The 17,162-nt window shown below is 38.9% G+C and overlaps 1 protein-coding gene across 1 annotated transcript in view; it reads right to left on the bottom strand.

Moving 5' to 3' along the window:
- Positions 1-17,162, bottom strand: part of mbtd1 (mbt domain containing 1) — a 79,731-nt gene that overhangs the window by 18,709 nt on the left and 43,860 nt on the right. The window contains exons 10-13 of the mRNA XM_077550731.1: positions 10,082-10,137; positions 7,863-7,967; positions 7,656-7,803; positions 7,409-7,491 (exon numbers count right to left, since the gene is read on the bottom strand). Coding sequence (XP_077406857.1) covers positions 7,409-7,491; positions 7,656-7,803; positions 7,863-7,967; positions 10,082-10,137 — 392 coding nt within the window. The remainder of the gene's footprint in view (positions 1-7,408; positions 7,492-7,655; positions 7,804-7,862; positions 7,968-10,081; positions 10,138-17,162) is intronic.

Genomic DNA, 17,162 nt, shown 5'->3' with positions numbered 1-17,162 from the left:
TTGTTCTATAGTTGGTGTAACTGTGTTGATTATCATTCTTAAAAAGAGTATTACTTTTGCAATTTTCATACTCCGGGGAAAACAGCCAGACTGAAAGGATAAATCGTAGATATATGTTAAGGGCTTAACAATATTGGAAATAATTATTATTATTTTTTTTTTTTTTACTAATGCCATATTATACTTATTCCATAAAATCTGTGGATAATTTACTCTTACATTTCATTACCGCACTTATTACTTCTTGCTCATCTGTAGGTGAGAGAAAAAGTGACACTGAATTCAGTTTAATGAATGTATCACGTTTTGGCTTTATGGGACGGATTTTTTGCAGCCAAGTTTGGGCCAACATTTACAAAAAAAAAAATTAAAACTGTTCACAATCTCATGCATGTTATAGATCTCACCTTTTTCATCAAGAAAATAATCGGGGTATGAAGATTTGGAGATTCCTTGTTTGATTAAACTATTTAACGTATCCCAAGTACCTTTTATATTGTTTTGATTAGCATACAGCTGTCTCCTATAGTATAGCTGCTTGCTTGTTCTTATGTCAGTTCATTTGTTTCTGTAACATTTACAGTATATCTCTGTTCTGCTTCTTTTGTTTTTGCCTTGAGAAACTGTTTGTAAAGGTTGTTTTTCTTTTTGCAAGCATTAACTATTCCTTTGTGAGCCAAAGACTCGTTTTATGTTTCCTCTTTATACAGGTTTTATTCAGAAGACAGTGTTTATTATACAGCAAGGTAAATATGTCAACAAACACATTGTAAGCACCGTCAACATGTACCTCTTTATAAACGAGATCCCAGTTTTGATGTGCTATTATTCAATCTATTATTCAGCGCACAGATTGTTTCCTCGCTTATTAATCGCTTTACTATACTGTAAATTCCATGGAATCTTTTACGGTCTTGAATTTACAGTCGTCAGTAATGTCACAAATAAACAGGCCACTGGTGACACGTCTCCATAAAATTTGTGAAGATATTGTCAATAATAGTGGCACTGTGACGTTATTCTGCTTGGTTTCGTTACTGTTAGATAAAGAGCTTAACTGTACATTGTGTTAGTGAAATCATCAAGAGATTTGAGTTTGGTTGGATTTAAGAAATCTATGTTAAAGTCCACAGAGATAAACAATGTTTTATGATTGATAGAAGAAAACAATTTGTCAGTCCATTCAGTAAAAGTTACGATGCTTGAACCAGGTGTCCGATACACACAACTTATAACGTTTTTCCTTTATGATCTCAACTGTTATACATTCCATTATTCCATCTATTGCAAGGGTCATGTGTGTTACAATATTAAATTTAATGGATTTATGAACATATATGGTGACCCCTTCCCCTGCTTTATTTTGTCGGTTCATACTCATCAAGACAAAACTGTTTGTATGTTGTAAACGTAAAAGTTTCTGTGATGGCAGTGACAGTAAAAAGGGCAGGAAAATCCAAATATAAACTCCATAAATAGATTCAAAATTTGCATACATGATTCTGCTATTGAAGTGTATTATTGACAATTTCCCATGCAAATTCACATTAGTTTTAAACTGTTCTTCGGTGAAGTAATCGCAGCTGCTAACAATAGAAGTGAGTAAGTTATTTTCAGGGTCTATTTCTGTATCTAGATCGGTTGTACTATACTCATGATATTCACGTTTCCAGCTCAAATTCCTTATGTTGGATATTGCTTTTAACATGTCCATATCGATTTTTGATTTTGCCTTAGATATCGTTGTGTTTTGCATAGAGAATTCCAAAGTAACTTGTACCATACGTGTCAGATGTACTTGTCCAGATCTATTTTTTCACCACCGGAACTTTTGATTCTTCAGGCGTTCCATTTAGCTTAATCAAAATTGTTGATCAAAAAATGAGTTGTCTTGCTCTTCATTACTTCGCATTAAGTGTTCGTTCGCCTTTACCTTTTAGCTTGCATCCTTGTCTCAAGAGTGCCACTTTGTTCTTCCAGTTAATGAATGTCATGATGACAGCCGGTGGTCTCTCACTCCGTCTGGGCAGTGGGTGGCACGCCTCGATGTGAGCCAAGTCAATCTTAATCCCCTTGTCTTGGAGGAAGGATTTCACCTGTAGCTCGACCGAGCGCGTCTTCTCATTGCTGGGCTCCCCGTTGTTCGCAGCAACAGCACGCGCATAGGAGCGCGGCCTGATTTTGATGCCGGTGATGGCCACATCATTCATGCGGTTATGCAGCTCCATCTCGTCAACACGCCGTTCAAGATCTGAGACGTGCTGGTCTTTTTCTGCGTTTAGTAATAAGTCTACTAGTAGTTCCTGCTGCACTCTGACAGCAATAACATTCCCAGCAAGTGAATAGAGGGAGTTCTTTATCTCCTCAAGCTTCTGTGGTGATGGTGTTGGGGCTCTCTTCGGTGGCATAATGATCGTTGTTTAACGAGCAGGTGCACCACTCCTTTGCTGAGTTACTAGCGTACTTGCTCTGGCGCGCTAACATGTGTCACATCAAGACACACAACGAGGAAAGTTCCCCGCATTTTCCTTAAAGCGGTATATGCAACCAGGTGTTTGTGTGTAATATATATATATCTATATACATATATATATATATCTATATATATATATATATACACACACATATACATACACACACACACGCCCACAAACGCTACAATGAGAATGGAAAGAGCTCAGCATGGGTCTGAACAAACTAATCATTGGCTTGACCAAGTCAGGAAAGTCACTTGAAGCCATTTTAAAGCAGCTACAGGTCCTAAGTGCAACAGTCCCAAAAACTGAAGTATAAAGTGCACTGTCACGATCAGGAAAAAATTGCAAGCTATCACCTGCTGTTGAGAGAAAATTGGTTAGGAGTGTGAATAGTCAACTGAGAACCACCAAAAAGCAGATCTGCCAAGAATTAGAAGATGCTGGAAAACAGGTGTCAGTGTCCACAGTCAAGCTTGTCTTGCATCGCCACAAGTGTGTTTTGCATCAACATGGACTGAGAGGCTGCCGTGTAAAAATGAAGCCCGTGCTTAAGGCTCCACTGAAGTTTCTTGCTGATCACATATACGTAGATAAGACCTTCTGGAGGAAAGTTTCGTGGTCAGACGAAACAAAAATTTAGCTGTTTGGCCCCAATTCCTAGCAATATGTTTGGAGGACAAAAGGTGAGGCGCCTTCACCTCCAAGAACACCATGCCAATTGCCTACCATCAAGCACGGTGGTGGTAGCATTGTGTTGTGGGGCTGTTTTGCTACTAATGTAACTGGTACTTGACAGTGAGTAAATGGGATAATGTAGATGAAGGATTACCTTTAAATTATTCAAGATAACCTAAAATCGTCCACCCTATTGCCAGCAGTTGGATGTTCCAACAAGACAATGACCCCAAACACACATCAAAATTGTTAATGGAATGGCTAAATCAGGCTAGAATTAAGCTTTTAGAATGGCCTTCCGAAAGTTCTGACTCAAATAAACCCTAATAACAACAAATAGACCCTGCTGAAGAAACAAGTCCAAGTTAGAAAGTCAAATTTAACTGAAGTGCATCAATTCTGTCAAGAGTAGTAGTCAACGATTAAATCAGAAGCTTCCCAGAAGAGTGTGGATGTGAGCACCAAATTGAAGTGAAAATAGCAAAGGGACATTAACCAAATATTAGCATTGCTGTATGTAATATTTTTCACCAAGCAGATTTAGTCACTATTTTCTGTTAACCCATAACAATATTAAATATAAAATAAATAAATAAAAACTTCATGGATGTTTTTGTGACAGAAGAAGTATATTTTTCAATCACTCTATCAGAAAAAAATCTGAGTTGTGGAATTAACTGGAAACTCAAGATGAGCATGACTAGAGGTATCAGTCGATTAAATGTTTTAATTGTATTTACTCGCATTACTTCAATAATTAACTCACAATTAATCACAAATTAATCACACATTTTATACCTCAATTTATATCTAAATTTATAATAAAATGCACAATATTTTTATCAAATTTTTCATACTCTTGTTAACAAAACTGAGACATGTGGAAAATGGTTGCATTTTATAGTCATTGATTAATTTTATAACAATTCATAAAAACACAAAAAAATAAAAAATAGGTATTGTACTCTAAAAAAAACAAGTGTGACATTGATTTGTGTTGCTCATGGCATAATTGTGTTTGTAAGACAATGGTGACAGCTCAGTGCATTTTTCTTCATATAAAGAGCTGACTAATTTTTAACATGAAGTAACTTGCGAAATTCTGCACATTTTAAAAACTGTAAAATACAACTTGACCCCAGTCTCTACAAATATATGCATTGTTATTTAATTTATTACTGTTAAATTGTGTTACAGTGACTACTTTGTGCATTGTTATTTAATTTATTACTGTTAAATTGTGGTACAGTGACTCCTTTGCCCAACGTTGAATGCTTTTATTTTGTTAAGTTCAATACGGATGCACATTGTAAAATGACTCAACTTAACTGTATACGAACCATCCAGGTCGTTGTGTTCTTTTCATATTAAGAGCTTTCTAATTTTTAACATGAAGTAACTTGTGAACTTCTGCACATTTTTAAAATTGTAAACTACAACTTGACGCCAGTCCCCACAAATATATGCATTATTATTAAATTTATTACTGCTAATTGTTGAAGGCTTTTATTTTGTTAAGTTGTAAGTTGATTGTAAAGTGACTGCGTTTACTGCAAGCCAGAGTACGACTGTTACACTTAACGGGCTTTTTTCTGGAGTTGCTGAATAAAATACACCTCACATCTAAAGATCAAGTGGCTTGGGGTCACTCCAACTGACAAGACGGCGACCATTCGGCTCTAACAGGGTTTGAGAGTGCCACGGACATCTCTTGCTGGAGCAATCTAGCTCATTGCTAACGGCTAACAGAGTGCATTCTGTCAAAGCAGGAAACAGGTGGAAGTGCTACATAGTCTAAATCGCTCCTCCATGTTAACCGCCCCTTAAACGTTGTGTGTTTTAGCTCCAGTGTAGTACAGTGCATTTCTATTGGGTAATTTTGACGTGGACGTTTCTATTGCATCACAACTGAAATTCCCTTCAGTAGAGGCTTTCCAAATAAAGAGCGGTTGTTAATCGAGCATTTAAAAAATGTGTGCCGTTAAAGGCACTTTAAGTTAACAAGATATTAACGCAATAATTTTGACATCCTTGGGCATGACATTATGTTCGTTAAGAGTGTATGTAAACTTTTGATCACAAATGTAGGTCCCTGTAACGGCAAGTTGTTCCAAGAGGACGTGAAGGCTCATGTTGATGTCATCATCCATTCACCCAGAAGCCAAAATGCAGGGGGTCCAGCAGGTGTCATGTGGTGCAGCATGTTATGTGTAAAGGACCTAATCATTACAGATGTCAGAGCCTATTCAGTCCCGAAATGGCAGGTTATTTGGAGACTACGGTGATGATAGCATGTGTGAAGCAGACGGAACTTGTGAACTTGAGTAAGATTGATCAGCACAAACTTTTAAGCAGGAGGGAGAGATGCTATCTAGACCAAGAGCATTGTTGCTCTTTTGTGTCTTGAAAAGCCTACTCTAATCCTCTTCTTGGATGGTTAGATTAGGTTAAACACAAAGGGTAACAGTTAAGAGGTGTGATATGGGTTGATGAAGAAGTGGAGTAAGGAGTGAATTCGCTTTACAAAATGCTATTTTCAAATTTGGAGTGGAATGTATTCATCCCATCAGCCAAGCCACTTCGGCCGGGTCATCACATATGCCACTTTTCCATTAACCACAAACAACCCCACACCACGCCGATTCGCCCGGCACTACACTGCACGACCTCTGTTGATTTTCCATTACAACAGGTTTTGAGTGAGCGGGATCAACTGAGCTGTGTAAGCTCGGGCACTCGACTCGCAGCGTGTGGGGTAGCAGCATTTGAGGAGTGGTGAGTCTCGACCATTGATTTTGCGGTGATTCAAAATTACAATTGCCATTGCATGATGTGGCGACATCGCAAAGTAAAGCCCAACAAACGCACATAAGCTTTCACATATAGATGAAAAAACAATTTCTGGTTTAATGCCAATGAGACACCGCTGCCCGCTGGCCACCATCAAGACATAAATACAACATACACAGTATACATTTTGCGTTATACATCAAAATAAATACAAATAAAAATGGATAAAACCGGAAGTAGTGTTAAGTTTGCTTGTTTTTTTTATTTTCTTTCAAATATGCGGCCCAGCTCTTAGAGATAGTGTGAGAAGCTCGGCCATCCGGGAGGGACTCAGAGTCGAGCCGCTGCTCCTCTGCATTGAGAGGAACCAGTGTCTCGGGCATCTGGGTCGGATGCCTCCTGGACGCTCCAGGCATGTCCTATTGGCGGGGCCCCAGGGACGACCCAGGACACGCTGGAGTGACTATGTCTACTATGACTACGCCTTGGGATCCCGCCGGAGGAGCTGGTTGAAGTGGCTGGGGAAAGGAAAGTCTGGGCTTCCCTGCTAAAGCTGCTGCCCCCGTGACCCAAACCCGGATTAGTAGATAATGGATGGATGGATGGATGTGCGGCCCACCGCGGCCCGATCCAAAGTGGTAGTGGTTGCGGGCTAATGTGTTATTGGACTTAAGTGCTCATCACAGAGTGTCCATAACATACACCACGTTTAGGCATAAAGATGTCTATATGTGCACTTGGCACAAGAACACTCTAAGCCACGGTTCAACTCTGGTTAAGAGACGGGCCGAGCAGCCAATCGATCGTCACCTTGTGGTGTGTTGGCAGGGTATGATTGTGGAAGATGCCGGTACAACCTGGCAGACCCAAATATATTGTGATGTTTGGGGGGAAATTTGTCCAAACTAAGAATCTAGAGCTGAGGCCTGATGGGAACGTCTGTTACCGGTCTCATGTTAGGAAGAGTTTTAAGGCTGTGGGACTCAAGAGAGAGCTGATGGGTATCCAAGCAAAGTGGAATGCCATTGAATTGCCACTGAGGCAAAAACTCAGGCATGGAAGGAGGTCGGCGACGCCATAGAAAATAACTTTCACACAGCTTTTAAGAGATTCTGGTCCACCAACCGGCATTTCAAGAGGAGAAGCAGTCCGCCATGCCTCCTGGATGCCTACCTGGTGAAGTGTTCTGGGCATGTCTGACTGTGAGGAGTCCCAAGGGACGAACCAGGCCATGCTGGAGAGACTATGTGTCCCAGCTGGCCTGAAAAACGCCTTGGGATCCCCACAGAAGAGTTGGGCTAGGGGAAAGGGGAAGTATGGGCTTCTCTGCTAAAGCTGCTGGCTTCGCGACTCAACCTCAGATAAAAAGAAGATTATGGATGAACGGACGGACAGACAAAAAATTGCCAACCATAAATGGTTTGAATTATAATTCAATATGAAGATCTTAATAAACACAACCCTACCTTGTTAAAGAGCTTAACAGGAGCAGCTATCGAAGCGGTTTCTCTGAGGTAGTCAAACCATTTAAATGGGAGCTTAGTGTACCCTGGAGGAGAGAGTAGGTTGAACCCACAAATCAATTTGCAAAAAGATGCTGTCAATATAACGTTTAGCAAATTAATATACAATTTCAAAGATTCCTAGACACTTTTTTAATTAAATACCAATTTAAATATGTGAATGAATTAAATAAATATGGGTATACCATACCTCGAGGGGAGGTCAGTTCAATGTTGTTGATTTCACAGAAGCCAACAGGGAAGATGGAGGGTGAAGTGCCATGATAGCAGAACCAGTCTGATCCATCAACAGCCTCAGAACCATCAATTCCAATCATAAGATACCCATCTGCCAACACCTTAAAAGCATGCAATGTTAATATTTTACACAAATATCTAAAATAGAGAACACACTTACCTTTCTTACAGTGGCTACACATATCGCTGAGAGATTGAGTGGGTCAATAGCTTCCAATTTCATGCCATCCTTGAACCAATCCCCACTTTGGTCAACATCTCTAACCTGATGATGCAAAATAAACAAAAAAAAAATCTGTTTTTCATACTCTTGTTAACATAAAAGTGGATACAACATAATAACATAATACAAATATGGTTGTATCTTTTAGTTCATTGATGCAGAAGTACTAAAATTCATAAATTTTTTTGAAGTTACAATTAAAAAGATGTACTGTAAAAAATAAAAGGTGTGAGTCTGATTTGTGGAGGTCATTTTTTTTGTCAGTAGATGGCAGTAGCATTTAACATTGGGCATTGGTAAGGCTCACCGAGTTTTTCTTTTCATATTAAGAGCTACTTATTCTTGAACATGAACCACATTTCTTTAAATTGTAAATTACAACATGACCCCATTCCCCACAAATATATGCATTTTTATTATAGCTATTACTGGTAAATTGTGTAAAGTGACGCTTTTGCAAAATGTGGAATGCTTTTAATTTATTAAGTTTTATCAGATGTGCATTGTAAAGTGACGCAGCTTTACTGTAATGCAAACAAACCAAAATATCGATGTGATACACTTTGGCTATTTGCATGGGCTATCTTCTGGAGTTGCTGAATAAAATACGCTTCACATCTATAGATCAGTTGGCTTGGACTCACTCCAAGTGACCAGACAGAAAAACACTCGGCTCTTGACTCTCAAAGTGTCTGAGAGAGCCCATGGGGACCTCTTTGAGAGCTGTAGCAACCTAGCTCAGTGCTAACTGCTAACTGCACACTACTGAGTATGTTCTTTTGAAGCAGGGAGGCGGTGGTGGTGCTACACAGTCCTAATGGCTCTTCCACTTCAACTTTATACTCTTTAAACATTGTGTCTTTTAGCTGCAGTGCATTACAGTGCATTTCTAGACGTTAACGTGTCTGCTGAGTAGTGGAATTCTCCCAGTACAGGCTTTCCAAATAAGGGTCGGTTGTTAATCGAGCATTAAAAAATTAATGCCGTCATAGGACCTTTAAATTAATGCAATATTAAAGCGATAATTTTGACACCCCTAACCTAATATATATATATATATATATATATTTGGTCTGGCCTGTGACTCAAGTTTATTGATAACATAATGGATGTTAAGTCTCAAATGCTTTTGGTCACAAAGAAAATAAAAATGTTATGATGGAGTTACCGTCCACATACCAGTCATTTCTTTTAAGCACTGCACTAATGTGGATATTGAAGTGTCTGTGACATTGTGCGTAATTGTATTGAGTAATAGCTGCTAATATTTGTAATATTTGAATGCATGTGGAATGCTTTACTATAACAATAATTTTAAATGGCATTCAAAAAAATGAATTTTTAACTCTAGATGAATGTTTATTGACTGTATTTTGAGTTATTTTGACAAAACATAGAAGCTGTACACTGCTTTTCATTGTGTTACAGTTTTTTCTTTAGTGTTGTCCAATAGTAGAAATGTGATGGGTGTACTCCCTTTAGTTGGCTTTAGTTTTAGCTGTTATTGTCTGTATTTTGACAGAACAATACATTTACACAGTTATAAAAGCTGTACACTGACCGCTTTTCATTGTGTAACAGAGTCTTTTATTTAGTGTTGTCCCATGAAAAGACATAATTAAGTAATAGCAGAAATGTGACGGGTGTACCGGTACTCACTTTTGTGAGATACTGTATTGCTATGCAATAAAAAATGAACAGCATAAGAGTGTGTCTTTTGCTAATTGTTGACTTATTTCTTTCCCAACTGCATTGTAAACATGTAAGTGTGAGTAGTTGTGTTTAAAAATATGATACTCAGGGAGTATGTTTTCAAAGGGTACTGTTGAACATTACATGTTTATTGTTGGTAACCTCTGCAAGAGTGGCCAGTCATTCAACGACAATAAAAAAATATGAGTAATGGGGTGACCACTGTTGAGAAGCAATGGTTTAAATTATACTACTTTGTTTACCTTGTCATTGTGGGTGACACTCATATATCAGCAACAACAAAAAAAGGTGTAATTGACACAGTACAATTTATGTTTTGAATGATGTCAAATGCTCTTGTCATATAGAATGTGAATATATGTGGATTTTGTTCAGTCAACATCTTACATTAAAACCAAAATTGACAGCTTGAAAAGACAAAATGAAAATGTTATTTATATTACCTTTTGAAAGAGCTGTGGGGGGGCATCAAGTTGACCTTCAATTTTCTTTGTTACATCTGTAAACCATATTATATGGAGTTAGTACTATAACTAATAATGGCTTAATAATGGGAAGATAACAACTTACGGTTGTAATTGAAGGTGACATGACATGATTATGTATTTACAGACTTCAATTGAGCAGTTTAAGACACCCCTTCAGGTAGGTGCATCAAAGCCTTCTGTATGTTCTAGCACAGACCCGGGCATTTTAAGGCCCTACTTGGACTGGCCCGCGAAAGGTTGCCTGGAATTAAGAAAATAAAACCTACTTTCAAAATTGTACATAATGCAAGGACTAATACAGCAGTGCTTTTACTTTGAAACCTGCTTACGGTGTGCGTACGTTGTTTATGTCTGGGTACTGAAACAAGTCCAAGTGCATGTGATTATTACCAACAACTCATAACCCTAAAATGTCTGCACACGCCAAGAGAAGAAAGGTGGACACTGAACACCGTGGTTTCAAGAAAACATGGACAGCTAAATATTTATTTACTGAAGTCGGTGGTAAACCAGTGTGTTTACTTTGTGATGAGCATGTTGCCGTGTTTAAGGAGTAAAACGAGAGTCGGCATTACGAGACGAAGCATGCAGAAAAATACAGACATCTGACTGAGGCTGGAAGAGCGCGGTTATCCGAAGATTTGCTTGCGAAGCTAGAAAAACAACAAGGCTGTTTTACCAAGCTACACGCAGCCCGGATTGCAGCAAACAAGACCAGGTTTGTGATATCTCATAAAATTGCTAAAAACTGTAAGCCATTTTTGGAGGGGGAGTTTGTGAAAGAGTGCTTGGTGGACTCTGCAGCGCTAATATGTTCGGAGAAAAAAAAAGCATTTGAAAAAAGTCCCGCTGTCCAGGCGAACGGTGACCAGAAGGGTGGATGATATTGCGGAGAATCTCCGACTTCAGCTAAAAAATGGAATAGGAAGTTTTGACTTTTTCACCTTGGCTTTATATGAGAGCTGTGACGTCCGCGACACGGCACAGTTACTTGTGTTTCTCCGAGCAATAACACAGGATTTCAAGATTACAGAGGAGCTGGCAGCAGTGAGATCAATGAAAGGATCGACCACGGTGAGTGGTTTATTCAAGGAGGTTAACGCATGCATGGACAAGCTTAAACTGAAATGGGACAAACTGATAGGAGTCACTACTGATGGTTGTCCAAATCTGACTGGGGAAAATGCAGAACTTTTGAAACGGATGCAAAATAAAAGGAAAAAAAGGCCGTCAAGAAAGTGTAACGTCTGCACGCGAAAGGAGCCATCGCAAGTGAAACTAATCTGTTGTGCAAATCCTGCTGCGTCTCCTTGCACGCATGGGAGCGTTACAAAAAGAAAAACTGTATTTGAAACATCCACATAATTGTAAACAGTACCACAGTTACACACATTTGTAAATAGTTTGCGAAATTGTTTTGTCAAATTGTTACACTGTTGAATGGAAATAAATGTATTTTGCAATCAAAAAACACTTTTTCATTGTTGGTGAAAGCGTTTTACAGAAGTATTTAGGTGTTTGTGGCATCATTCATGGACAAAAAGAAGTGTACAATTCACTAGAGTGCATGAAATAACATCATTTCACAAAAAGCTCTTTTTCTCCGCTTTTTGTTTCAAAACAGAGCATTTCGGTGAAACTAACCATTTTCTATTGTTGATTACTGAAGAATGGAATAAGGTAGAAACAAACTTTTTTTTCTGATGAAAGATGAGAGTTCAATCTTTCATTTGGTAGTATGTGCGTTTCCATAGTCCAAACACAACATTTTCTGTGGACCTTGAAAGATCAGTCAAAATGCTTAAATCAGCTGGCACTGGCGACATCCCGTTTCTGAAAACGTCTGGCAGTGAAAGAGTTAAGTGGTACAGGACATGTATGAGGACTGTAAGACAGTGGTGAAGTGTGCTGTTGGTGTGACGGAGGAGTTCAAAGTGGAGGTGGGACTACATCAGGGATCAGCTCTGAGCCCCTTCTTGTTCGCTCCAACAGTCCAGGGTAATGGAGAGTGCGGGAAAAAAGTGAAGAAGCGTGTGCAGGCTGGAATGGATTGAGAAAAGTGTCAGGGTGATGTGTGATAGAAGCGTTCCAGCTAAAATTAAAAGAAAGGTTTATAAAACTGGTGAGACAGTGATGTTTGGTCTGGAGACAGTGCCACTAAGGAAAAGACATAAGGCAGAGCTGGAGGTGGCAGAGATGAAGATGCTGAGGTTCTCTTTGGGAGTAACCAGGATGGATAGAATCAGGAATGAGTACATCAGTGGGACAGCACATATTAGAGGCTTTGGAGATAAAGTCGAAGAGGCCAGACTGAGATGGTTTGGACAAGCCCAGAGGAGAGATAGTGAGCATATTGGCAGAAGGATGCTGAATTTTCAAATGCCAAGCAGGATGTCTAGAGGAAGACCAAAGAGGAGGTTAATTGATGTAGATAAAGAGGACATGAAGGTAGTTGGTGTGAGAGCAGAGGATGCAGAGGACAGGGTTAGATAAGATGTCCCACAATGAACGAGCACACACCTATTTTTAATCAATGTCAACTGTGGCTGACAGTCTGTTGGCTCCTGGCCAACGATTTGTATGTTAGAAAGTGCTAACTGTTGCTTAATGGCCGGCGTCTCCATCGTGCTGCCAGCTACTTCGACACACAGAAAGAAGTACTTTGCTCGTTTAGTTTCTGGCACCAGTTCAACTAAAGGCTTGCCGTCTCCAGTCCACCACTTTAATTTATCCGTGCCCACTTCCCAGTGCAATTTTTTGTAAGACCGTTGTCAATTAGGACGTGTTCCCCTGGCTACATGAATTACTTTCCATTTTTCAGATCTCATTTGGTGAAACAACCCTTGGCTTGGATGTTGCGTTCAAGGCCACTCGAAAATAGCGGTCACGCTACAAAGTTACGGCGGAGAAAAACTAAGTGTGGCAAGTTTTTTGTCTTTTTTTTTTTTAAATCAGTCAAAAGCCAGAGACATGGTGCCAGATAACTAAGCCCTGCGTTATTTAGTCAAGCTTGCAGTAGAATAAAAACCGTGTGTGCATTTTATTTGGTTAACTCTTTGACTGCCAAAAACGTTTAATAACGTTTGGTAAAATCCAAATGAGGGCTGCCAAAAACGTTAAAAGATGTTAACTATGTTTTTTTTGGGAAACGGGTGGAGGAAAGCCTTGGCCAGCTGTGCTGAAAGTATCAAGCAGATCGAGTTAGTATAATGACTATTTTTGGGCACTAGATGGCAGCGATGACTCTCTTTGGACAAGATCGGGTAGGCGTCAGTAGAAGACGTGAGGCGGAGCTAGAGTGTTGAGGGGAGAATGGCTGAGGAAGCGAAAATGGCGACCGGTTGCAAGCAGCTCACGCTTGAGCATTTTTTCAAAGACGAAAAGCATCGACCAATGCTAAAGAGCACATTGATGACGACGATGAGGATGATGGTGACTCCGAGGTTGACGCCGAAGTTGGAAGCGTTGACACGGCGGCTATGATCACGTCGTAAAGCCTCACCGGCTAGCAATGCTAACGCCGGAAAACGCGGTGCACAACCGAGCACTTCTGCTCAGGCGGACGTTCAATCGGACGATGAAGAGTACCCCAAGTCCAATGCATATTCATCGGAGGAGTGGGTACAGTCTGATCACGGAGAAGACACTGGTTCTGGACTACGATGCCACCATGAATGGAGTGGATAAGATGGATCAGAACACCTCTTACCACCCGGTATAGGAACTGAGGGACATGAGGAAGCCAGACGTAACACCGGGTCACCGTATCATGATCCTGAGAGTAGACTTGATGGCAACATGGCCAAACACACACTGCAGTATATACCTGCTACTCTCCGTAAAAAAAGGGCGGCAAGAAAGTGTAGGGTCTGCACGTAAAGGGGCAATCGCAGTGAAACTAATCTGTTGTGCAAATCCTGCTGCGTCCCCTTGCACGCAGGGGAGTGTTACACAAAAAGAAAAACTGTAGTTGAAACATCCACACAATTGTAAATAGTACCACAGTTGCACACATTTGTAAATAGTTTGCCAAATTGTTTTGTCAAATTGTTACACTGTTGAATGTAAATAAACGGATTTTGCTATCAAAAAACATTTTTTCATTGTTGGTGGTAGTGTTTTACAGAAGTAAAGCACTGTTTAGGTGTTTGTGGCATCATTCATGGAAAAAAAAGTGTCAAATTCACTAGAGTGCATGAAATAATATAGTTTCACAAAAAGCTTGATTTCTATGTATTTTGGTCCAAAACAGAGCATTTGGGTGAAACTAACCATTTTCTATTGTTGATTACTGAAAAACGGAATAAGGTAGAAAGAAACTTTTTTTTCAGTTCAATCTTTCCTTTGGTAGTATGTGTGTTTCCATAGTCCAAACACAAAATTTTCTGTGGACCTTGAAAGATCAGTCAAAATGCTTAAATCAGCTGGCACCCACAGCATCCCTTTTCTGAAAACGGTTGGCAGTCAAAGAGTTAATAGAAATAGAAAATAAACATATTTGCATATACATACATCAGCGTGATTAGTGTGTGTGTTGGTATTAAATTGTTAACCTCTAATTGGAGTTTTTTTTGTTTTTTGTTTTCACCCAAAGCTATTCAATTGTAGCTCCTTCATAAAAAAGACCAATGCACACAGGTTTTTTGTAACCAAACAAACGTGGTGTTCCTAGAGACTCTAGTCTCTCTAGTTGTATTACATTGCTCCTTGAGCGATCCTAATTTACACTACAACGGCACAGCTTTTGACTGTTTACAAATGCTTACAACTGTTTTTCAAACACTTGACTGTTGAAAAAAATTAATTGATAGACAAGAAAAACAAAGAAAAACTGTTTGCAAACATGTTTGCAACCTTTTGTTAACTGTGACAAAATCCGCTACGTTCACAAGCATTCGCTGTTCAGTGAAATATGGGCTTAAGGACAGTGACAGTGAAAAGTATTGACATTCTCTACTTGAGTAAAAATACAATACAATTAATTTTGTAAAAAAAAAAAAAAAAAACTTTGGTAAAAGTAAAAGTTCTCCTGCAAATAATTACTCAAGTAAAAGTACAAAAGTAAAGGCTCTGAAATGTACTTGAATAAAATTAAAAACTATTTTTATCGTATGTTCCTCTTACATCAATTTGAAAGATATTGGCTAATGGAGCAAAAATGGGGATAGATCTGCAAATTGCTATCAAGTTCAAATGATCCACTGAGTGTGTTGGCATGTGTTGCCCTCATATTACGTTGTTGTTTGCACGTCATGTGATCGCGTGTCGTAGAGCCAATCACAAGCTGGGACGCAGGAGGCCATGTGTAACACTTCATATGATTGGCGGAGCCAGGAGACGTTGAGGCTGCTTTTTTTTTTTAGGTCAAGTATTTTAATTGTTTTCATGCGTTCCAAAACAAAAATAACGACCTTGTTCTGAAAATGTATCAAGTAAAAAGTACAGATCATTTTGTTAAAATGTAACAGATAAAAGTAAATAATTGTACTTTCCTGAGTATTTATTTTTTTGACTAAGTACTGAAAAAAGTATTTGTACTTCGTTACTTACCATCTCTGCTTTAAGGGACAGCAACGTGAAAAATCTACATTTTGGAGCTTTAAGCCATGTAAAAATGGTAATTCTTCACCAAAAACATCACCAAAGTGGTGTTTTCCTCCATTCGCCCCTGTATGAGAAATTCTAGTAGTTCAGTACGGTGCGGAAGATATGGCCCTAGTGTGTTAATTATTATATGCCTATAGTTAACTGTGGAAGGGCTTAATATTCCATCGTGTAATCCCTTTAAGGATTTGTATTAGAGTAGGCTAACCCTTCCCAAATAGGCAGAGTTTCAGTGTCAAATTGATCATAATTTTTAGGATTTGTTATAAAAATGGGGGTTGCAAGGGCTGATTTATTACTGCTTGCAATTTTATTATCATGGTACGAAATAGGTGCAATAATTTAATTGCCATTTTCTAGTTTTAGTTATTTTACATATCTTTTTTCCTGATTTTACCATCAACAAGGCATCACGCTCTCTCATTCTGATTGAATTATTTTAGCCCATTTCGGCCGTCAGTGCTCTAGCGCTCTTCTCTGCTTAACCACTCTGCCGGGAGAGTGGTTAAGCCATTTTGTTTTGTTTTGACCAATTCTTGGTCTTTTAAGCCGACGAAATGCATCAAAATATACACGAGAGGGTGACGTGGGCCTCGTAGCATGTCCTGGAATTTAATTCGAGCATTTATGGCTTAAGCAGATTCGCGGGAGTTATGAAATAAATGACACGATTAAAGACGGCGCGGGAGTAATTTGAATCAGTGTAACCAGTCGATAGTGGCATATTGTTAAGAAATGTCATAAAAAATACAAAAAAACAATGAGGATGTTGAAAATTTCAACAGCTTTGTAACAGAATGGACGACGAATAATTACCACTCGATTCCTCGAGGAAATTAGAACTGCGATCCAGTGTTGAAGGTAAATATACCTGCAGATGTGACATTTGTCTGTTGATTTATTTAAAAAAAAGTATATTGAAGGCTTATAATAAAAAAACTTATGTTTGTGTGAACGCCACAGGTATAAGCTCTGAAATGTTTTTGGAATTACGTTTCCATCCGCTTCAGGAGCTTATCAATTATCTGGGACCCCTTCACTCCAGTGTTTACTAGATTTTGACAGATTTTTCAAGGCCCATAGAACATTGTGTTATGTGCATAAAAACATGGAACCTACCAAAAGATGAAAAATGATTAGTCTTTTCTTTCATCAGGAAAAAAGTACATTTCTATCTGTTTCCGTTTAGCAGTAATTAGCATTAGAATATAGCTTGATTTCATCATTATTCACAAATCTATTTAGAAATGTGAGTAAAAGCTCTTTTTCCAACATGGCCCTGATTGATTATTTTTTGCTCTGCTGCCAGCTGCTGGCTGTTTGTGTAATGACTACCATTACTTCAACCCTTCTTTTGAGCAGTTGAGAGACTGCATCAAAGCAACAAGGTATGCTCTAGCATTAAAAAAAAAACACATTAAAAACGTATAAA

Source organism: Vanacampus margaritifer, chromosome 18 (assembly GCF_051991255.1).
Source record: "Vanacampus margaritifer isolate UIUO_Vmar chromosome 18, RoL_Vmar_1.0, whole genome shotgun sequence".
NCBI lineage: Eukaryota > Metazoa > Chordata > Actinopteri > Syngnathiformes > Syngnathidae > Vanacampus > Vanacampus margaritifer.
The sequence above is the reverse complement of the archived record's forward strand: the minus strand, read 5'-3'. Positions and strand labels throughout refer to the sequence as shown.